Source organism: Gobius niger (assembly GCF_951799975.1).
Source record: "Gobius niger genome assembly, chromosome: 5".
Lineage (NCBI taxonomy): Eukaryota > Metazoa > Chordata > Actinopteri > Gobiiformes > Gobiidae > Gobius > Gobius niger.
The window spans coordinates 14379620-14403671 of record NC_136856.1 but is presented as its reverse complement, the minus strand read 5'-3'; the positions used below and the strand labels follow the sequence as shown (position 1 = coordinate 14403671).

The window sequence follows — 24052 nt, the reverse complement described above, 5'->3', positions numbered from 1 at the left end:
CAACACAAAACAAACAAACAATAATACATTAAGGAAAGCTATAGATTGTGTTTGAAGACAACTTTCACATGTGATTGTGTGAGTTTTAGCCTGGCTGAGATTATTGGTTGCTTTTGTGACCAATAAAAGCAACCAACGTTTGGAAATTTTACAACTTATTTTATTGTCTGAACAATAGTTCAATGCTAACTTGCAATTTTTTTTCATGAGCAATTGACCACTTCTCTGACTTCATGCCCACATTATCTAAGCAGTGAAAACTGTCTGACCATGAGACACATTCAGTCATATTGTGCAGAACCATATTTCTCTTTAGGCTAAGGTATATTTCCTATTGCAAAAAGATTAAAACATGTTTTAAAAAAATGATTACCATTCTTATTCTTGATGTAGACGAATAAAGTGCACACTCCCTATAACAAAAAAATGATAAACCCATTACACTTTTATGATTAGCCTAATCAATGTTTTTTTTTTCTTCTTCTTTTTTTCTAAGTATATAAATGTATTAAAAAAGAATTGAATGGAGTTGGATCGAACGTTGTTCCACCCTAATGTAAAAGAAAAATGCAAACATGTAAAATCAAATCATTGCTTAAGCTCACGGTGGCGCTATTTGCCAGTTAATGGGACGGACCTTTGTCGTAGCTGCTCTTGCTTCAGCATTTGCATTTGACAGAAAAACTTAGCGCTGGGATTGCAGAACATTATTGAAGCGTGGTTGATCACACGCGTGCTCGTGGTACGATGGCATTTTTAAGGATAACCTGCGCCTTTTGGCTTATTTTTCAGCAGCGGTTGTAGCCGAAAGTGTGGTCTGGTCCGTGAATATTAAAAGACCGGTCCGGACCATAACGGACCATGACCTCTAGGGGCGCTGTGCACTGGTCCGAGTGGTCCCTGATGGTCCCTGAGATGGTCTCTAGGTCCCTCGAATGGTCTTTTGGCTGAATTAATGGTCCTGTGTATTATGTGTGGCAGGAGTGGAGTCCTAATAGGTCTATATCAATATTTCTCATTCATATTGAGGAAAACCAACGATTTGTTTTGGGAAGATTTTTTATTTGAAAATCATATTCTTTTTCCGGATGGCTTTCGACATTATCTGTTTCAAACATTGCTCTATATTCATTCCAACCAACTGAAATATGCAAATTTGCGACATTAATGATCTTTTTTTTAATTGTACTCATTACGATTATAGACCACATCTACTGACATTCTATAACACGTTGTAGATATTACGTGGCCTAACGGGTTACGTGCATGACTGCAACGTTAATGGTTCGAGGTTCGAGAGTGACTTAAAGTGTTATTTTTGGTTTCAAAACACAGAAGCATTTTACAGTTTTTAAAATGATGAACGAATGAACGAATAGTGCAATGTAAAGCGTCTTTGAGTGTCCAGAAAAGCGCTGTATAAAACCAATGCATAATTAATTTATTGAAATAATGTTACACTCCCCTTTTTATACACTTCCCCTTTCATCTTGCTTTACATTTCTGGAATTACATAGTGCAGATGGTCGATGGTTTGATTTCCTGTGTAGCTCTATGAATTTATTTGTTTATTGTGACAATTAATGGGATCTTTGGATGATTTTTTGCTGTTTGGTAATTAGTCTAAACTCATATAAAGTTAATACACTGAATAGTATTTGCTCCCATTTTATAAGTCCCTACTAATAGATCAGTAGTTATCATAGTAAACAGGTTAATTCACTGTTCTCTTACCTCTGGACATTGGACTGGACTCTGCACTAGAGAATTACAGGAGTCACCTTTGGGGATGCTGTTCACTAGTCCGCCAGTGGTTTGTAACAGACCGTGGTCCTTGAAGTGGTCCTTGGGCCCATGCAAGAATCAGGGACCACTGGTCCGAGTGGTCCGGACCAGTCAGGGACCGGTCCCTGAGACGGTCCTTGGTCTGAGTCAATGGTACCTGTTATTTATGACTGGTTTCTGCTTCATACAAGCATAAGGGACCACTGGTCCGAGTGGTCCGGACCATTGGTCCAAGTGGTCCGGACCAGTCAGGGACCGGTCCCTGAGATGGTCCTTGGTCTGAATCAATGGTAGAATGGTAGCCTACATGTTACTTATGACTGGTTTCTGCTTCATACAGGCATCACTGGTCCGAGTGGTCCGGATCAGTCAGGGACCGGTCCCTGAGATGGTCCTTGGTCTGAGTCAATGGTACCTGTGGCCTGTGACTGGTTTCTGCTTCATACAAGCATAAGGGACCACTGGTCCGAGTGGTCCGGACCAGTCAGGGACCGGTCCCTGAGATGGTCCTTGGTCTGAGTCAATGGTACCTGTTACTTATGACTGGTTTCTGCTTCATACAAGCATAAGGGACCACTGGTCCGAGTGGTCCGGACCATTGGTCCGAGTGGTCCGGACCATTGGTCCAAGTGGTCCGGACCAGTCAGGGACCGGTCCCTGAGATGGTCCTTGGTCTGAATCAATGGTAGAATGGTAGCCTACATGTTACTTATGACTGGTTTCTGCTTCATACAGGCATCACTGGTCCGAGTGGTCCGGACCAGTCAGGGACCGGTCCCTGACATGGTGCTGCTGAACATGTGGATCACGTGGGTGCTGCTCTGCTCAGCGAAGCTCAGGCCAATTTACGCTAATAACATATAACAATAATAAAATGATTCAAGAACTTGTAAAGCCACCACTCCGTTCCGGTTCATAACATTAATCCATATGTTGTGGGACTGCGGAACTATCGCAAATACTCCTGCTCGTAGGGCTCCATAGGTAGAGCGCAGGGCTCACGCGTACAAGGTCGGTGGATCGATCATGTCACCACCTCTCTTTTTTTTTTTTTTTGACTGGGAACCCGCTGGGAAAAACATTAATGCTGATCCGTATATTCAGTTTATTTGGACATTATAAAAACAGTACAGTTATCAATGATGCTAAGAATCATTATCATAAACCGTAAAATGCTTCTGTGTTTTGAAACCAAAAATAACACTTTAAGTCATTCTCGAACCTCGAACCATTGACATCACAGTCATGCACGTAACCCGTTAGGCCACGTAATATCTACAACGTAATAAAGAATGTCAGTAGATGTGGTCTATAATCGTAATGAGTACAATTAAAAAAAAGATCATTAATGTCGCAAATTTGCATATTTCAGTTGGTTGGAATGAATATAGAGCAATGTTTGAAACAGATAATGTCGAAAACCATCCGGAAAAAGAATATGATTTTCAAATAAAAAATCTTCCCAAAACAAATCGTTGGTTTTCCTCAATATGAATGAGAAATATTGATATAGACCTATTAGGACTCCACTCCTGCCACACATAATACACAGGACCATTAATTCAGCCCAAAGACCATTCGAGGGACCTAGAGACCATCTCAGGGACCATCAGGGACCACTCGGACCAGTGCACAGCGCCCCTAGAGGTCATGGTCCGTAATGGTCCGGACCGGTCTTTTATATTCACGGACCAGACCACACTTTCGGCTACAACCCCCTCTCTTATTTTTACATGGATTCAAGCCGCACGCGGAGACGTCAGTTATTCCCTACCGGAGGAAACCAAACGAGGATGGGTTATTGGAAATGTAGCTAAAGATTTGGGGCTGAAGAGCGGTGAACTAAGCCACAGGAAAGCCCGCATTGAGGCCGAGGAGACGGAGAAGCGTTACTTTGACATAAACGTGGAGAACGGAAACCTGATTGTTGCCGACAGAATTGACCGAGAGGAGCTTTGTGATGAGAGGGCGTCGTGTGTCGTTAAACGGGAGCTCGTTTTCGAGAGTCCTCTTGAGCTTCACCGAGTTAATGTGCACATTCAAGATATAAACGACAATACACCCAAATTTAACGACGAGGTTATTAATCTAGAAATACATGAGTCTGCAGACAGAGGTGCGCGCTTTTTGCTTGAGGAGGCGCATGACGCGGATGTGGGACAGAATTCAGTCCAACAATATGCTCTAAACAAGAATGATCATTTTGTTTTAGTGATCACAGGAAATACTATAGAGCTGGTGCTTGATAAAGAATTAGATCGTGAAAACCAAGATGAAATTGATTTGGTTTTGACAGCTTTGGATGGCGGCTCTCCTCAGAGAACAGGGACAGCAGCCATACACGTCACTGTGTTGGATGCTAATGATAACGCCCCTGTGTTTAACCAGGCCGTGTATAAAGCCAGTCTGCCTGAAAACTCCCCACTGGACACCGTAGTGGTTACTGTGAGTGCAGCTGATGCAGATGAAGGAGTCAATGGTGATGTGAGTTATGATTTTGGACACGTTGCTGAAGATGTTAAAAGGACATTCAGTATAAATGCAAAAACTGGAGAGATTAAAGTTATTGGCAATGTTGACTTTGAAGCCAAACCCTCATTTGAAATACGCGTTAAAGCTAAAGATGGATTAGGTTTGTCCTCTCATGGAAGAGTAATAATTTCTGTCACTGATGTGAATGATAATGCTCCTGTGGTCAGTTTAAAATCCTTGTCAGATTCTGTAGCAGAAAACACCCCTCCTGGTACAGAGGTGGGCATCATTAATGTGCAGGACAGAGACTCAGAGAACAACAGACAGGTCCGCTGTTCCCTTCAGACTGGTGTCCCTTTCAAGTTAGTCCCTTCTATTAAAAACTATTATTCTCTAGTGACCACAGAACAGCTGGACCGTGAGCTAGTGTCTGATTACAACATTACAATCACTGCCACTGACGAGGGCTCTCCACCTCTGTCCTCCTCTAAAACTGTCCACTTAACTGTAGCTGACATCAATGACAACCCTCCTGTGTTTGAGGAGCAGTCCTACAGCGCATATGTGACTGAAAACAACAAACCTGGCTCCACTTTATGTTCTGTTGCTGCTCGAGACCCAGACTGGAGACAGAACGGGACAGTGGTTTATTCTCTGTTACCTGGTGAGGTGAACGGGGCCCCAGTGTCCTCCTATGTGTCTGTAAATGGAGACACAGGGGTGATCCATGCTGTGAGGGCTTTTGACTATGAACACTTCAGGAGTTTTAAAGTCCATGTGATGGCCAGAGACAATGGGTCTCCTCCACTCAGCAGCAACGTGACAGTCAATGTGTTTATATCTGATGTGAACGACAACTCTCCTCAAATCCTCTACCCCACCCCGGAGGGGAACTCCTTCATGACTGAACTGGTCCCTAAAGCTGCACATGCAGGCTCTCTGGTGTCCAAAGTGATAGCAGTGGACGCAGACTCTGGACAGAACGCCTGGCTGTCTTATCACATAATCAAATCCACTGAGTCTGGACTTTTTACTATTGGTCTCCACAGTGGAGAGATCAGGACCCAGCGGGACATCTCTGAATCTGACAGCATGAAACAGAACCTTATTGTGGCAGTGAAGGATAACGGACAGCCTCCTCTCTCTGCCACCTGCTCCATGTATTTACTGATCTCTGATAACTTGGCTGAAGTGCCTGAACTCAAGGACATTTCTTATGATGAGAGAGACTCAAAGCTGACATCCTATCTGATCATTGCACTGGTGTCAGTGTCCACATTTTTCCTCACCTTCATTATTATTGTCATGGGTGTGAGGTTCTGTCGCAGGAGGAAGCCCAGACTGTTGTTTGATGGAGCAGTTGCAATCCCCAGTGGTTATCTGCCTCCGAATTATGCAGATGTTGACGGCACAGGAACTTTACGCAGCACTTACAACTATGATGGCTACATGACAACTGGATCCAGGACAAGTGACTTTAAATTTGTCTCGTCCTACAATGACAACACGCTGCCTGTAGACCAGACTCTGAGGAAAAGCCCCACTGACTTTTCGGACGTCTTTGGAGATTTAGAAGAGTGTTCTGAGGTATGAAAAGTAAATCTTCATAAACTCTCTTTACATTTATTCATAAGAGTTTTCAGTGTTTATGATCTCACCAAAAGCTATGCATCACAATGTCCCTTTTTTATGTTTTCCTTCAAGTCGTTTCATTGCAGCCAAGTAGCTTTATGTGTCACGATCATTTGGAAATATCATGTGCCAGCCTTTCTCTCATGTTGTGCACTCTCTCTGATGGCATTAGTTGGGCATTATGTCACGTAACTAGTTTTTTGTTTTGTTTTTTACAGTCAGTCCTTGAACATTTCCCTTTTGTCTTGCTTTTCAGTAGCATATTAAGAAAAAATATAATTGTTAACATTTGTTTTTTTTACAGTACCCTTGATACATTGTACATACCTAAATTTAGTACAGTGTAATCTGCTTTGTAACAATCTATAATAACTTGTACCTATGGGTGACATACACAATGGAAGAATATTTATTACTACTTTGCAGGTACATAATGTAATAAGATATATGACCTTCAGGGTTATAGTTAGGATCGTATGCCTTATTACATCATGTACCTGCAAAGTACTAATGCATATTGTATCATTGTGTATCTATCCCTTAGGAACAATTTGTTACATGTTGCTACAAAGCCCATTACTAAATTTGGCAAGTACAATGTATAAAGGGTAGTGTGAAATCAATTGTTGGCATATACATTTTTTATGGTGCAATGGAGGTGGATTTGGGGCGGCAGTGGTCCAGTTGGTAGAGCGGGTCGTCTTGTGTCTGAAGGTGGAGGGTTTGATTCCCAGCTTCCACAGATGCACATTGAGTTCAAGTTTAAGTTTAATGGTTTTGTATAGCCCAATATCACAACAGAAGTCGCCTCACAGGGCTCGTTGTGTCCTTGGGCAAGACACTTCACCCACCTCGCCTCCAGCGTCTGCGTGAATGGGAGATTGATTCCTTTCCTGTGAAGCACTTTCGTCCTGATGAAGGTGGAAAAGCGCCATATAAATTGAAACCATTTACCATTTTACCATTTTGAAGAAACTAAGATTTCAGTCTCGAATGTGCCATAACACAAAACTTCAAAAACATAATTTGATGACATGCATTCACATCTCACGAAAGTACTGTTAGTTTTTTGTGGACAGAAGTGATTATTGATTTTATGAAATTGTGTATTTGTGGAAGCTTGGTTGGCAGATTGGATCATACAGCTTGTGTTTAGAATCATGCCGCTTGATCCACAGTTGTGCTTTGTTAAATGATGTTTAATTGTGGTGCAGCAATTTTTAGCCATACTGGCCTGCTGAGTGCTGTGTGTGTGTGTGGGGGGGGCCAGTAGCACAGATAGGCAGCTTCTCTTCCATCAGTCTACCCCAGGACAGCTGTAGCTATAGCTCACCAAAACTGTGTTGGACTTGAAGGAGTATCACTCAGAATTGTAAAGTAACTTGGAGAATCTGTGGAAAAGTGAGAAATGAGACAAATGCATTATCATGTTTTTCATTATTTTAAGTTGACTGCTTTGTGTGTATTTTACAACACACTCATTCACAGACCTGCAACTAAACATTGCTTGGATGATACCGCCACATATTAAATTCTTTATTTTTCAAAGTTGCCGTCAAGCAGATGATTGCATTTCAGCCTGAAGCTACACATCATGTTTGAAGTGAAGTGTCGTGTGATAGTGTGAGTTTCAGCCTTTGAGATTATCAGTTGCTTCTTTGGGGAAAACATTTGAACATTTTAGAACTTATTTTGATTGTCTGAACAATATTTCAATTCTAACATGCTACATTTCTCACGTGAGCAAGCAGATTGTGGAGTTTATTTTTCATTGCCCACTTGTTCTTCTGGTGGTTGGAGGTGAAGCTGATTTGATAGAAAAAGTAATGTATAGGCAAAAGGCAAAGATGTTTGTAGAATTTAGGAGTTTTTATTTATTTTTTAGAATATGGTGACTGCTCACATTCTTTCATAGTTGTTAGATTAAATGTTACAATATGTGCGTTGTTTTTTTGTTTGTTTTTTTACTCATATGAGGTGCAGGAATGCAGTAAAATTCTTCTAATGTCTTATGATGAACAATTATGAATTAAAATGTTTAATTGACAAAGATTGAGTTTACAAATACATAACAGCTGACTGCAGCAGGTTTACTGTTGTGATTATATGACTGTAGTGTGTGCTCCCGAGATTCATTCAAATATTATTCAAAAGTAAAGGTGACCACTTCTCTGACTTCATTCCTATAATATTTACACTGAAGTGACATGACACACTTTCAGTCATATTGTGCAGAACCATATTTCTCTTTAGGCAAGGTATTTCCTATTGCTCTGAAATAGTAAAAATAAAAGTGTAACCTCTGATGTAGATGAATTAGGTAAATTTTCTCAAAAAACAAGGATACGCAAATCACACTTTTAAATTAATTGTTATATTTTTTTATGCAGATTTTTTAAATAAAAAATAAAAAAGAATGGAGTTGTATAGATCATTTTTCCACGCTTTTGTAAAAGAAAACAGTAAAATGGTTAGATCAAATTATTGCTTAAGCTCACGGTGGCGCTATTTGCCAGTTTATGGGACAGACCTTTGTCGTATCTGCTCATGCTTCAGCATTTGCATTTGACAGAAAAAACTTAGCGCTGGGATTGCAGACCGTTATTGAAGCGTGGTAGATCTCACGCGAGCTCGTGGTACGATGGCATTTTTAAGGATAACCTGCGCCTTTTGGCTTATTTTTACATGGATTCAAGCCGCACGCGGAGACGTCAGTTATTCCCTACCGGAGGAAACCAAACGTGGATGGGTCATTGGAAATATAGCGAAAGATTTGGGGCTGAAGAGCGGTGAACTAAGCCACAGGAAAGCCCGCATTGAGGCCGAGGAGACGGAGAAGCGTTACTTTGACATAAACGTGGAGAACGGAAACCTGATTGTTGCCGATAGAATTGACCGAGAGGAGCTTTGTGATGAGAGGGCGTCGTGTGTCGTTAAACGGGAGCTCGTTCTGGAGAGTCCTCTTGAGCTTCACCGAGTTAATGTGCACATTCAAGATATAAACGACAACACACCGCAATTTAAAGGAGATATTATCAATATAGAAATACGTGAGTCTGCAGCCAGAGGTGCGCGCTTTTTCATAGAGGAGGCGCATGACGCGGATGTGGGACAGAATTCAGTCCAACAATATGCTCTAAACAAGAATGATCATTTTGTTTTAGTGATCACAGGAAATACCATAGAGCTGGTGCTTGATAAAGAATTAGATCGTGAAAAGCAAGATGAAATTGATTTGGTTTTGACAGCTTTGGATGGCGGCTCTCCTCAGAGAACAGGGACAGTAGCCATACACGTCACTGTGTTGGATGCTAATGATAACGCCCCTGTGTTTAACCAGGCCGTGTATAAAGCCAGTCTGCCTGAAAACTCCCCACTAGACACTGTAGTGGTTACTGTGAGTGCAGCTGATGCAGATGAAGGAGTCAATGGTGATGTGAGTTATGATTTTGGACACGTTACTGAAGATGTTAAAAGGACATTCAGTATAAATGCAAAAACTGGAGAGATTAAAGTTACTGGCAATGTTGACTTTGAAACAAAACCCTCATTTGAAATACGTATAATAGCTAAAGATGGATTGGGTTTGTCCTCTCTTGGAAAAGTCATTATTTATGTCACTGATGTGAATGATAATGCTCCTGTGGTCAGTTTAAAATCCTTGTCAGATTTTGTAGCAGAAAACACCCCTCCTGGTACAGAGGTGGGCATCATTAATGTGCAGGACAGAGACTCAGAGAACAACAGACAGGTCCGCTGCTCCCTTCAGACTGGTGTCCCTTTCAAGTTAGTCCCTTCCATTAAAAACTATTATTCTCTTGTGACCACAGAACAGCTGGACCGTGAGCTAGTGTCTGATTACAACATTACAATCACTGCCACTGACGAGGGCTCTCCACCTCTGTCCTCCTCTAAAACTGTCCACTTAACTGTAGCTGACATCAATGACAACCCTCCTGTGTTTGAGGAGCAGTCCTACAGCGCATATGTGACTGAAAACAACAAACCTGGCTCCACTTTATGTTCTGTTGCTGCTCGAGACCCAGACTGGAGACAGAACGGGACAGTGGTTTATTCTCTGTTACCTGGTGAGGTGAACGGGGCCCCAGTGTCCTCCTATGTATCTGTAAATGGAGACACAGGGGTGATCCATGCTGTGAGGGCTTTTGATTATGAACACTTCAGGAGTTTTAAAGTCCATGTGATGGCCAGAGACAATGGGTCTCCTCCACTCAGCAGCAACGTGACAGTCAATGTGTTTATATCTGATGTGAACGACAACTCTCCCCAAATCCTGTACCCCACCCCGGAGGGGAACTCCTTCATGACTGAACTGGTCCCTAAAGCTGCACATGCAGGCTCTCTGGTGTCCAAAGTGATAGCAGTGGACGCAGACTCTGGACAGAACGCCTGGCTGTCTTATCACATAATCAAATCCACTGAGTCTGGACTTTTTACTATTGGTCTCCACAGTGGAGAGATCAGGACCCAGCGGGACATCTCTGAATCTGACAGCATGAAACAGAACCTTATTGTGGCAGTGAAGGATAACGGACAGCCTCCTCTCTCTGCCACCTGCTCCATGTATTTACTGATCTCTGATAACTTGGCTGAAGTGCCTGAACTCAAGGACATTTCTTATGATGAGAGAGACTCAAAGCTGACATCCTATCTGATCATTGCACTGGTGTCAGTGTCCACATTTTTCCTCACCTTCATTATTATTGTCATGGGTGTGAGGTTCTGTCGCAGGAGGAAGCCCAGACTGTTGTTTGATGGAGCAGTTGCAATCCCCAGTGGTTATCTGCCTCCTAATTATGCAGATGTTGACGGCACAGGAACTTTACGCAGCACTTACAACTATGATGGTTTCATGACAACTGGATCCAGGACAAGTGACTTTAAATTTGTCTCGTCCTACAATGACAACACGCTGCCTGTAGACCAGACTCTGAGGAAAAGCCCCACTGACTTTTCTGACGTCTTTGGAGATTTAGAAGAGTGTTCTGAGGTATGAAAAGTATTTTTTTTTTAACTCTCTACATTTCCATGTCTTTTATTTATATGTTTTTTTTATGACCCTTTTTTTGTTTTTGCCTTTTTAAAATCATGTTGATTGTTTTTACAAATTCCTTTTTACCTTTTAATTTTTTTTTCTTTTTTTTTTTTGTTCAGCCAAGTGAATTCACATTTGTCAGGCTCATTCGTAGATTTTTACTACTTTTGTTTGTCTTATGTTTGTACAGCCCCTCTGCTTACATTAAGTCTCACACTAATAGTTCTAATTGTTTTTTAATCATCTCTCATTATACATCATCATACAGAAACTTTTATTGTCCTGAGGAGGTGGATTTGAAATGCAAACATTGCAGTCTTCAAAAACAAAATAAGTTACAGTAACATACATAATTCGGTGATCTTGTGCAAAACATGAAATTCCTGAAAAGCAGATGATTGCACTTCAGACTTGAGGACAAATCATGTTTAAAGTGAAATGTCATTGAAGATCGCGTGAGTTTTAGAATTTCTCAGATTATTTTTTGCTTCTGAGTTCGGGAATTTTAGGAGTTGTTTTTTATTGTGAATGCTATTCCATTAGATGCAAAGAAGAAGAGTGCAAAGAACATTATATTGGAGAAATGAAACAAGTATTTCAGAAGAGATTTATCAACACCGAAGAGAAAGCACTAGCGGCCCCAGTCGGCTGTGCATCTCCACCTCAAAGCCTCCAACCACTCCTTTGAGGACAGAGAGGTCAAAATCTTAGCAAAAGAAGAACTTTGGTTTGAACGAGGAGTAAAAGAAGCTATTTTGGTCATGAAAGAAAATCCCTCCATGAACCGGAATGGTGGACTCAGATTTAATCTTTCTCCACTTTACTCCAATCTCCTTCGCCCACAGCCGGTTTCTGCCAGTCCAATGAGACGGCACATCAGCCAGCAACAGAACAATCGGCAGGTATTAGCAGTGATCAGCTTTGAAGAGTTCAGGACACATTGATATTCTGGAGTAAGCAAGTCGTTAGAGACGCTCTACTTCAAATGTGTTTACTCACAAGTGAGAGTACCGGTAGTTTCTGGGAGGAGCCGGGCCTAACCCAACTCCTCCCTTTTGGTCTTTTTCTAGGCTGCGAGCTGAACAGCACTTTAGTTTTCGCTGACAAAGCCTTTTGGATGAGAGGCGAAACGTTCGAGACTTCAACCACTGAGTACAGTAGACGACTTGAATACCCTCATTGAAGATCAATGCTCGCATGTTTTTTTTATGAGCAAGCAGTTTGTGGAGTTTCTTTTTTTTTCAGCGACACATTTGTATTATATTTTTTGACATCATTCTAATGAAAAGAAAATTATATTCATAAGCACAGGGCAAAGGAGATGTGTTTCTCCTTTAATGTCAAACATGCAGATTTTTTTCTTGTCTTGATATTGGCACTGAAATTGAATAACGTTCGTCATATATCTAAATGTCCTAATCATCTTATTGCAGATGACAAGTTACAAATTTAAATTCTTCGCTGACAAAGATCGAGTCGACAGGTTTTTAACAATAGGTCTGCTGCCGGTTCTTTGCTGTTTCTAGGACTGTGGCGTGTACTGAAGCTGTGAGACGTTGGTATTTTATTTGTTTTCCAACTTATTCAAAAGTAAAGGTGACCACTTCCCAGATTTCATGTCCACAATAAACTGCAAAGTGAACAGAGGTGGGTAGTACTCAGTTAAATTTACTCAAGTACATGCACTTGAGTAACTTGTTGAAGAAATTGTATTTCTAAGAGTAGTTTTTTCATACAGTGCTTTTTACTTCTAGTTGAGTAAAATTGTAATGAAGGACCTGTAGCCTACTCTTACTTGAGTGAAAATAATTGTTTATTTTTCCACTGTGAGTCAATATTTAAGGGGCAAATGCTTCATTTTGATCGATGAAATATGTATCGTCTCGTGCACCTTGTACTTTAGAATTATTTAGTTTTTCTGTATTTCAAGCCCATTTTTCGGAACTTTCAATGTAAATATGAAGAATTCCACATGATTTTTTTTTATTGTTTCACACAATTTATGGGGTCATTGAAAATAAATCTTTTGCTCAGTTACTCAGTACTCAAGTAACATTTCTCCAACTACTTTTTTACTTTTACTTCAGTAATTGTTTGGGTCCCTACATTTTATTTGTATTTGAGTGAAATTATTTCAAAGTAATGTTACTCTTGTGTAAATATTTTGGCTAATCTACCCCCCTCTGAAAGTGACCACACATGACATGCTTTCGGTCATGCTGCACATGACCCTTTTCTTTAGGAAAATTAATGATTCTTTTACAAGTCACATACAATTTTGCCCTTTTGTTGTGGTTGTAGTGGACCAGTGGTCCCCAAAGTGGGGTCCTATGATCCCTGGGGGCCTCAGAGGTCCCATAGGATCGTTGTATTTTGCGCACAGGACTTATGGAATGGCTGCTCTAGAAAAATATAATAAACTGCCTTAAAAATGATGATTGACATATTTGGGTCAATAAATGTTCTTAAAAATAAAATATTATATCAAAATTAATGTGATGCCGTTGGGCAGTAATATAACATTATTCTATCCTGTTGTAAAATAATATAATGTATAGGTTAAATTACTTAAAATAGTTAATTGCTTTTGTAAGCTCACGGTGGCGCTATATGCCAGTATATGGGACGGACCTTTGTCATAGCTACACAGGCTTGAGCATTTGCATTTGACGGAAAAACTTGGGATTGCAGACCGTAATTGAAGCGTGGTTGCTCTGTGCTCCTGGGACGATGGCGTTTTTAAAGATAACGTCCGTTTTTTGGCTATTTTTTACATGGATTCAAGCCGCACGCGGAGACGTCACTTATTCCCTACCGGAGGAAACCAAACGAGGATGGGTTATTGGAAATATAGCTAAAGATTTGGGGCTGAAGAGCGGTGAACTAAGCCACAGGAAAGCCCGCATTGAGGTCGAGGAGACGGAGAAGCGTTACTTTGACATAAACGTGGAGAACGGAAACCTGATTGTTGCCGACAGAATTGACCGAGAGGAGCTTTGTGATGAGAGGGCGTCGTGTGTCGTTAAACGGGAGCTCGTTCTGGAGAGTCCTCTTGAGCTTCACCGAGTTAATGTGCACATTCAAGATATAAACGACAACACACCGCAATTTAACGACGAAGTAATTGATCTAGAAATAAGTGAGAATGCAGTCGGAGGTGCGCGCTTTTTGCTTGAGGAGGCGCATGACGCGGACGTGGGACAGAATTCAGTCCAACAATATGCTCTCAACAAGAATGATAATTTTGTTTTAGTGATCACAGGAAATACCATAGAGCTGGTGCTTGATAAAGAATTAGATCGTGAAAACCAAGATGAAATTGATTTGGTTTTGACAGCTTTGGATGGCGGCTCTCCTCAGAGAACAGGGACAGTAGCCATACACGTCACTGTGTTGGATGCTAATGATAACGCCCCTGTGTTTAACCAGGCCGTGTATAAAGCCAGTCTGCCTGAAAACTCCCCACTAGACACTGTAGTGGTTACTGTGAGTGCAGCTGATGCAGATGAAGGAGTCAATGGTGATGTGAGTTATGATTTTGGACACGTTACTGAAGATGTTAAAAAGACATTTAGTATAAATGCAAAAACTGGAGAGATTAAAGTTATTGGCAATGTTGACTTTGAAGCCAAACCCTCATTTGAAATACGCATTAAAGCAAAAGATGGATTAGGTTTGTCCTCTCATGGAAAAGTCATTATTTCTGTCACTGATGTGAATGATAATGCTCCTGTGGTCAGTTTAAAATCCTTGTCAGATTCTGTAGCAGAAAACACCCCTCCTGGTACAGAGGTGGGCATCATTAATGTGCAGGACAGAGACTCAGAGAACAACAGACAGGTCCGCTGCTCCCTTCAGATTGGTGTCCCTTTCAAGTTAGTCCCTTCCATTAAAAACTATTATTCTCTAGTGACCACAGAACAGCTGGACCGTGAGCTAGTGTCTGATTACAACATTACAATCTCTGCCACTGACGAGGGCTCTCCACCTCTGTCCTCCTCTAAAACTGTCCACTTAACTGTAGCTGACATCAATGACAACCCTCCTGTGTTTGAGGAGCAGTCCTACAGCGCATATGTGACTGAAAACAACAAACCTGGCTCCACTTTATGTTCTGTTGCTGCTCGAGACCCAGACTGGAGACAGAACGGGACAGTGGTTTATTCTCTGTTACCTGGTGAGGTGAACGGGGCCCCAGTGTCCTCCTATGTATCTGTAAATGGAGACACAGGGGTGATCCATGCTGTGAGGGCTTTTGATTATGAACACTTCAGGAGTTTTAAAGTCCATGTGATGGCCAGAGACAATGGGTCTCCTCCTCTCAGCAGCAACGTGACAGTCAATGTGTTTATATCTGATGTGAACGACAACTCTCCTCAAATCCTGTACCCCACCCCGGAGGGGAACTCCTTCATGACTGAACTGGTCCCTAAAGCTGCACATGCAGGCTCTCTGGTGTCCAAAGTGATAGCAGTGGACGCAGACTCTGGACAGAACGCCTGGCTGTCCTACCACATAGTCAAATCCACTGAGTCTGGGCTTTTTACTATTGGTCTCCACAGTGGAGAGATCAGGACCCAGCGGGACATCTCTGAATCTGACAGCATGAAACAGAACCTTATTGTGACAGTGAAGGATAACGGACAGCCTCCTCTCTCTGCCACCTGCTCCATGTATTTACTGATCTCTGATAACTTGGCTGAAGTGACTGAACTCAAGGACATTTCTTATGATGAGAGAGACTCAAAGCTGACATCCTATCTGATCATTGCACTGGTGTCAGTGTCCACATTTTTCCTCACCTTCATTATTATTGTCATGGGTGTGAGGTTCTGTCGCAGGAGGAAGCCCAGACTGTTGTTTGATGGAGCAGTTGCAATCCCCAGTGGTTATCTGCCTCCTAATTATGCAGATGTTGACGGCACAGGAACTTTACGCAGCACTTACAACTATGATGGCTACATGACAACTGGATCCAGGACAAGTGACTTTAAGTTTGTTTCATCCTACAATGATGACACTCTTCCCATTGATGCTTCCCCGCATAAGGAGTCTGTAGCCTTTTGTACAGATGTGTTTGGAGAGATTGATGCTTTCCCAGAGGTAGGCCCTGAACTCCTTGTCTCTTCCAAATGAAACCAGTTACAGTTCTAAAAATATACACATACAGAAAACATGACATGAGGATGTCATGTCATAAGGCCTCATGAAGTAAAATAAAATGCATCCCTAAAAAAAGAATGTGGCAAAAAAAAAAAACATTTTATCCTTCATTAAACATAGTATTAACACAAAGAATATAAAAATAAACAGAAAATATTAGTTACTTTTCAGAGAGATAAGTAGTGAGTCCGGCCAGAATTTAAAAAGGAGTCTTGGTTGATTTGTGGTATTTTAATGCAGACTTGAATTTGCAGTTTGTACTTTACACTTTGATGCCAGTGTGGTATTAAAACAGAAAATAATCAGGTATCAGTCTCTTCGTTAATAAAAACAATACTGTCACATTTAAACATAAAAAACTGCGTAGGTAGCTCCTCATTAACTGTTCACGTGAACAGGGCATGGCACCAATTAACAGTAAAACAGGCACATTTCACCACAAACTTGGCTTATTACATTCACCACTAACTTGCAATGCACACGAACAAACACCATCAAAGTAGGCTGAATGACAAACACACAAACTGCAGCTAAACTTAAAGTTCTTCAGAACTAACAACGATGTATCTCTTTTCTCCTCTCTTCCTCTCACTCAGCGCATGCCGTACACCGGTGCGCTAAATCCGCCCCTTAAAGGGCCAGCAAGCCAGTCTTTTGACAGCCTTTTCTACACTCGGCATTGATGAAATTAACTCAACTTTGTTTCACTGATTTCACCAATAGTAACAAACATCCCAAACTTTTGTAAGAAAAACGAAAAAACAAAAAACAAAAAAACGAGTAGAAACATCTTTTGCAATTGATCTTTCATTTTGTAAACATGTGTGTGACTGTATGTCACTGTTGGCACCCCAATGAGTTTGTAAGAGAACACATTATGTGTAATGTTTGTTTTTGACAAATGATCCATATGGTTATACTCATGAAGTCTTGCATGGGTCATATTCTCTATGAAATGACAGAGAAAATAACAATTGTCTAACTTTTATCACTGCACTGAGGATGGTTCAAGTCGCTCTTCCAAATCTATTTGGGTGTTGAGGTCATAAAGTCTCTGTTAGTCCAGTCAGTGTTCACCTTCATCACCTCCATTTATTTTGACTTAATAGAAGATGCCCCCGCTCTCAACCGTAAAAGTAAAGTACCTGGAGTTTGTTCCAAGGTTTTAGAATTTTGGGGATAAAAGGCTGTAGTCAGGTGAGAGAAATCGTAGGTATTGCTTTATATTAAGGGGTGCTCATTAAATGTTTATTTAGTTTTAATAAGCATTAATCATCTGTTTAGGGCTTCAGGTTAGGATTAGGCCATAAATAATCATTTTAGTCCTGGCCTATTAGTAGTTGATGATACTATAATAATATATGTTTAAGCATGTTTTTCATGGCCTATTGCTTTCTGCTTGTTAATACCTTATTAATATTGTCATAATGAATGTGGGCTTTTTTTGGCTGCTTTTCTTACCCTTTTTTTTTTTACCTCTCACTTTGACCTTGACCTGAATCATACTAAAGATTTGAGGAGCTGTTCACTTGGCCAAAGCAGAGACAAATAATTGTGTCACTGATTATGTTTTAATTTAAATCCTTATACAACATTTTCACAACATTCTTTTCTCATGTTTTCCATGGGTGGCAATAATTCTTGACGACATTGTCACAGGTCATGATAAAACACCTAAATTGCTTTGATTTAGAGGCTAGATCTTGAATTTAAGTTTGGACAAGTACAAGATAAGATAAACATATATAAACTAATGGAGCAACCATAATGCCACCAACAATGAGAGGATTTTGTGAGAGAAAATGTGGATGAGAAAAAAAAAACATACCAGCAGAGGCGGAAAATACTCAGTTTCATTTACTCAAATACATGCACTTGAGTGACTTTTTGAAGAAATTGTACTTCTTGAGTAGTTTTAGCATACAGTACTTTTTACTTCTACTTGAATAAAATCATGATTTATACAGTTGTGCTCAAAAGTGTACCCCCGTTTTGTGCATTGCCCCCTTTAGCATCAATGACAGCATGTCTTTTGTGGTAGCTGTAGAGAAGTTTCTGTATATTTATGGTAAAGCAGCCCATTCCTCTTGATCATAAACTTTTGATCAGGGTCATTTTTGGTACTTTCTTTTTTTATTATGATTTAAAAAGAGCATATGGATACATATGTATTCACACAAACACTATGAGTGAAAAAATAAAAGGTTTTTTGTTAATGTTCGTATTCTTTGAATAATAGTCACACACAAAAAAAAAAAAATACCAGGGTACGTAAACTTTTGAGCACATATTTGTACTCTTTGGCTGGTCCATTACAAATAAAGGACTTTTATTTTTGCTATATCACTCGAGTGCCTAGGACTTTATTTTGCTTTTTGCTTTCGCTACTCTTGCACAAGCTGTTCTACAAGCCAGTCTCAGCTAGTTTACTCTTACGTAAGCTCAGCCCAGTCTTTGAAGAGCACCGGTCTACCTTTTCACTTTTTCCCAGACCATTGATGCACTCGCCCTCTTCTATTTTCATTTTTATTTGTACCCTTACTTGAGTAAACTAATTGCTACTTTTTCAACTGTGAGTAAATATTTCAGCGGCAAATGCTTCATTCTGATTTGAATTATGTAGTTTTTCAGTATTTCATGCCATTTTTTTTTTACATTTTTGTAAATTCCACGGTATTTTATGTTTCGTTTCACTCAAATTATGGCGTCATTGAAAACAAAAATCACTTTTTTTTTGCTCAAGTTGTTACTCACTGCACTCAAGTAACATTTTCTTTTATACTTTTACTTGAGAAATTGTCGGGCCACTACTTTTTACTTGTTGCCTACTTGAGTAAAATTATTTCAAAGTAACGTTACTCTTACTTGAGTAAATATTTTTGGCTACTCTCTTTTTCCAAACCTGCTCAGATTCAAGATACATTCTGTAAATTCAAGAAATGTTAGCCCATGTTTCTTGGCCTCTTATGTTGATTATCAGTTGTTGTTTTTTGTTTTGCTCCTTTTTCTTCTTCTTTTTTTTTTCTGTTCTGGCATCATTTAGCCTGCTTTTTAATAGTTTTCATAAGGCCTCCTTTTCATAACTCAATAATTTTGAAATAGTCTCATTCCACATCTTTCTGTTTTTGTCATGCATATGCTTTTATTTTTTTTTTATTTTTTTTACAAAAAAACCACACAGATGCTTTTTGACAACCACGGACCAATGTACCAATGTGTGTACTTTTCAGTAAAAACGGTGGTATTATTTGTTTTAAACATGTGCGTGCGTTTATAAGTATATTTAACGTCTTGTACATTCTCGAATCGTGCATTCAATAATTGCAGACTCATGATTTTCACCCCTGCGTGTTACAGCTTTGCTTGAATCAAATGGTGGATGAGCTGCGCTTGAATGCAGTGCCTCATAATGCCCACTGGGGGGTAGTTGTCATCCCGCTCTGTTACTTTGCGATGCCTGGGATGAAACCACTTAAATTCCTCCAAAAAAAACGTGATTCTCTCTGGACTCTGTTGTCTTCAAATGAATCTGAAAAATGAGTTATTGTGCGGCATTTTGCGGCTGTTGTGTATGAGTCAGACTACAATCTGTGTTAGTAGAACTGGAATAGTGGGTTAAAGCCGAGGGCAGTGGCATATCTGGATGATGCTGTGAGTCAGTGGATAAACAGAGAGACGGTCTGCAGTGCGTGTGTGTGTGTGTATGCATGTGATCAAACAGCGAGAGAGAGAGAGAGAAAGAGAGGCGGGATGTGGAGCGAGAGGCATGTAAGCCGACAGCTCCCTTTAATAGAGCATGATTAACGCAGCTGCAGAAGAGGAGCAGCAGTGGGTTGTTTTTTTTTACCGTTTTGAGCGTCGAATGTAAAAAATAGAGCATTACCCAAACATGGATCAGCGAACGCTTCAGATCTGTTTGCTTGGACTCCTTTTTGCGGTATCGTATGGAGAAGTCCGTTACGCGCTTCCAGAGGAGCGCCAGCGCGGGGACGTTATTGGAAATGTTGCTCGAGATTTGGGGCTGAGAGTGAAGGACCTCGGTGCGCGTCGAGCCCATGTTGTTGCAGAGGGCACTGCTCGTTTATTCGAAATGGACCTCGCGTCGGGAAATCTAGTGATCAGCCGGAGGATAGATAGAGAGGAGCTGTGCGCACAAGCGTCTGTCTGCACCCTGCACTACCAGCTGTTACTTGAGGACCCTCTCCAGGCGCACAGTCTAGTTCTGGACATTGGGGATGTAAATGACAACAGTCCCGTTTTCGCCAATGAGGAAATCAAGCTGGACATAGTCGAATCCACCGACATTGGCCGACGGTTTCCACTAGAGAGTGCTGAGGATCCAGACTTTGGCACCAATTCCGTGCGTAACTACAAGCTGACCCCAAATGAGCATTTCGTCCTGGAGCAGAGTACTCAGATCAATGGCGTCACGTACCCTGAACTCGTTTTGAAAAAGGCTTTAGATCACGAAGCTCAAACTGAACATGCACTGAAAATCATTGCCATCGACGGGGGGAATCCAGCGAGATCGGGCACAGCCTCAATCCGTGTGCGTGTTTTGGACACCAATGACAATGTCCCAGTTTTCACCCAGCGTGTTTACAAGGCTTCCGTGTCGGAAAATTCCGCCATTGGGACTTCTATAACCAGACTTAATGCCACGGACACAGATGCCGGACTTTATGGGACAGTCACCTACTCCTTCCGCAACAAAATGTCGGAGTTGTTTGACATAAACCATGCTAACGGAGAAGTCACAGTTGCAGGAGTTATTGACTATGAAGAGGCGAATGCTTACGAACTAGACGTCCAGGCAAAGGATGGGGGCGGGCAGACATCACACTGTAAATTAGTTATTGATGTGATTGACACAAATGACAACAAACCTGTTGTTGAAATAAAATCTGCCTCCGCTAATGTACTCGAGGACTCTAAATCGGGGACAATGGTGGCTCTTATTAATGTGTATGACTTGGATGTGGGGAGTAGTGGGCATGTCACGTGTGTGATACGAGAAGATGTCCCTTTTAAACTTGTGTCTGATGTTAAGAATTACTACATGTTGGTGACTGATGGGGTTTTAGACAGAGAAATTCAAGACGAGTATAACCTTACAATTTTGGCGTCTGATGGGGGTTCTCCTGCTCTCTCAAGCTCTCAGATATTAACAATTACAGTCAGTGATATAAATGACAATCCACCGACTTTTACGCACAAAGATTATGTCGCTAATGTGCTAGAAAACGAACCAGTCGGCACATACGTTGCATCAGTGAAAGCAGAGGACCCTGACTCTGCCTCAAATGCCAAAATACAGTATGAAATATCAAAGTCTGCCAACACAGAAGATGCTTCGTTTTTCACCATCAATTCAGAGACAGGGGAGCTCTTCACCTCACGCCCCTTTGATTACGAAAACTCAGTTCACTACAAAATCATGATCGTAGCTCAGGATGGGGGTAATCCGCGTCTCTCCTCCAGCTGCACAGTCAATGTTTTTATCCAGGACCAAAATGACAACGCACCTGCTGTTCTGTATCCCGTCCAGAGCAGTGGGTTTATGGCAGAGGAGATGGTTTCTGTTGACGCGCCAAGGGGTTACCTCGTTACCAAGGTGGTGGCAGTGGATGGCGATTCGGGCCACAATGCTTGGCTGTCTTACAGAATAATCACTGCCACCGAGCCTCATCTGTTTAATATCGGCCAGCACACGGGGGAAATAAGAACAGCCCGAGTATTTATGGAAAGCGATGAGCCGAAGCACACTTTAGTCGTTTTGGTGAGCGATAACGGGCCCAAAACTCATTCTGCCACATGTACAGTCAGTATTGTCATCACATCCGGTTTGCCAGTATTGAACGAACTGTTCGAGTTTCGAGAAGAGTCTGAGGACAGGCATAACCTAACCCTGTACTTAATAGTCGCACTTTCAATAGTCTCTTGTCTCTTTATACTTTTTATCTTTGGTATTTGTTACGCCAGACTTCACAAGCGCAGTTACATGTATCGTTCAAATAGCGCGTCTCTCCCGGTCTTCCCCCCCGCCTATTGCGCGCCTCCCTTTTCGGACTTCAGTCGTTGTGGGACTCTTTTGAATGAAGAGCGCTTTGACTCGTTTTTGACCACAGGCTCGTGGAGAGGCGACTTTCGATTCAGCTCCAACACGGACACGGACACGCTGAAGAAAAGAAGCGCAGCGTATCAGAAAAGCACCTTGAGGCGCGCCAGTACAGACCGAGCAGGTGTCAAAGTCAGGGGAGCCGCGCCCCATCCGTTTTATGTGATCGCATAAAGTTAAATGCACCGCCATATTATGTATCTAATTTGATTGAAGGCGAGGCAGTTTGGGTGAAAGGCAGATTACTGACATAAAGTTCATATTTTCATATAAATAAAGCTTTTTATGCGTAAAAATGATCAAAATGGCATATAACCTATTTTGGGTTCGAAATCTGAACGATGGATACAGCCAGGTTATAGTTTATGAATTTGTGTTGTTGACATGGGGTTTGGAAATTTCTTTTAGTATATGCATGAAGTGAAAAAAAAAAGTTTCTAACTATACATTTTAACTTAATTTTAAACCTCAATAAAAAGGGGTAGGAATTTGACATAGACAAATCCTTCTTAAAAATAGCACAAAAAAAACAAGAAACTTAGAAAATTTGCCTTTATGGATGGATTGTGAAAAACATATACTTTGAGCAAATTGGAATGACAGTTTTCCAATTAACTCTGTGGAGAAACACAGATTGATTGAACTTTTACAATAGGCAATTGCATCAGTTTGACCACTTGATTTGTTCAGGTGAAAGTTTGTATATCAAAGTGTTTTGTCTCCCCTTAAAACTATGACAAAGTAAACAAATGAATTGGAAACAAACAAAAACTATTGTATTGGTTGTATATTTTTATTGTGTTAAAGTGATATCCATTGTATAGTCTATACTACTTTCCATTGTCTTCCGCTGTACAATCTATCTGGTCCATTCAATATCTTACATACGTATAAATATATTTTCAAAATGCAATTATTCTCGTTACATCTCGTTTGATTCTGTTCTATGGTCTTCTATAATAGATTATGTATACTGCTTTTGTTGTCATATTGCTGGAGATTTCAACTATAAAGTGTATCCTAAACTAAATATTTATGAACACATCTTCTGTTGTTTCTTTGACATGAGAGCATGTAACTGGTTCAGATGCTAAAGAAGGCGTCAAAAAATAATAAATGTGCAAAAATAAACTTTGAGTTTTTTTTATCTCTTTTATCCATCCATCCCAGTTCCTAAAAGTGCCCACAGTTGTTGTGTCCTTGGGCAAGACACTTTACCTACCTTGCCTCCAGTTTCTGTGTACATTGGTGTATGAATGAGAGTGAATGGGTGACTGGTTCCTTACTGTAAAGCGCTTTGGGCCTAATGAAGGTAGAAAAGTGCTATATAAGTTCAGTCAATTTACCATTTACCATGCTCTTGACTTCATTTATTCAGATAAATGCTAGCAACACATAGCAATATTGTATTTGTAACCTGTTTTCCTCATTTTGAGTTGGCAAGAAGGCAGTGATTAAAGATAGTCTGCAAAACAAATGAAGATGTGTACAGGAATGGAATAAAAATGTCAAATATTTACAGTTTTTGTCAAACACCAAATAAGGTGGCACTTTATTTTACACTACTTTGATAGATTGTAACAATGTGTAATAACCTATGCAGTCCATACACAACAGAATAATGTGTATTAGTACTTTGGAGGTACATTATGTAATAGGACATAAGACCCTTAGGGCTAGGGCTTAAGGTTAGGGTTGGAGTTAGGGTCTTATGTCTTATTACATTATGTACCACCAAAATACTAATACACATTATTCCATTGTGTATGTAACCTGCAGGTACAAGTTATTACACATTGTTACAAAGCACATTGCATTGTACTTAA

The 24052-nt window shown here is 40.7% G+C and overlaps 5 protein-coding genes across 14 annotated transcripts in view; all 5 read left to right on the top strand.

Moving 5' to 3' along the window:
* Nucleotides 1–24052, top strand: part of LOC306963728 (protocadherin gamma-C5-like) — a 237339-nt gene that overhangs the window by 37177 nt on the left and 176110 nt on the right. Inside the window, exon 1 of one of the 10 annotated variants that reach the window (XM_079557384.1) lies at nt 13622–16048. The exons of 8 other annotated variants lie outside the window; for them this stretch is intronic. In XM_079557384.1, coding sequence (XP_079413510.1) covers nt 13676–16048 — 2373 coding nt within the window. In that variant the 5' untranslated portion in view covers nt 13622–13675. Of the gene's footprint in view, nt 1–13621; nt 16049–24052 lie in introns of those variants that run through there. One more of the 10 variants, XM_079557392.1, reaches the window with a different exon arrangement.
* LOC306963747 (protocadherin beta-16-like) overlaps nt 1–24052 on the top strand; it is a 199545-nt gene that overhangs the window by 41433 nt on the left and 134060 nt on the right. The window lies entirely within an intron of this gene.
* Nucleotides 1–24052, top strand: part of LOC306963757 (protocadherin gamma-A11-like) — a 91492-nt gene that overhangs the window by 65685 nt on the left and 1755 nt on the right. The gene's annotated exons all lie outside the window — the stretch shown is intronic.
* LOC306963479 (uncharacterized protein) lies at nt 3436–10906 on the top strand (the record flags this gene model as incomplete). The annotated part of the gene is made up of 2 exons (XM_079557050.1): nt 3436–5844; nt 8498–10906. The coding sequence occupies 2 exons, from the start codon at nt 3436–3438 to the stop codon at nt 10904–10906; spliced, it is 4818 nt and encodes a 1605-aa protein (XP_079413176.1).
* LOC306963748 (protocadherin gamma-A4-like) lies at nt 19766–22401 on the top strand. The gene has a single exon (XM_079557442.1). The coding sequence runs from the start codon at nt 19998–20000 to the stop codon at nt 22398–22400; it is 2403 nt and encodes an 800-aa protein (XP_079413568.1). The 5' UTR covers nt 19766–19997; the 3' UTR covers nt 22401.

Bases quoted from the DNA above. Each gene is read 5' to 3' on its own strand.
- LOC306963748 (XM_079557442.1), top strand. From the start codon at position 19,998: ATGGATCAGCGAACGCTTCAGATCTGTTTGCTTGGACTCCTTTTTGCG.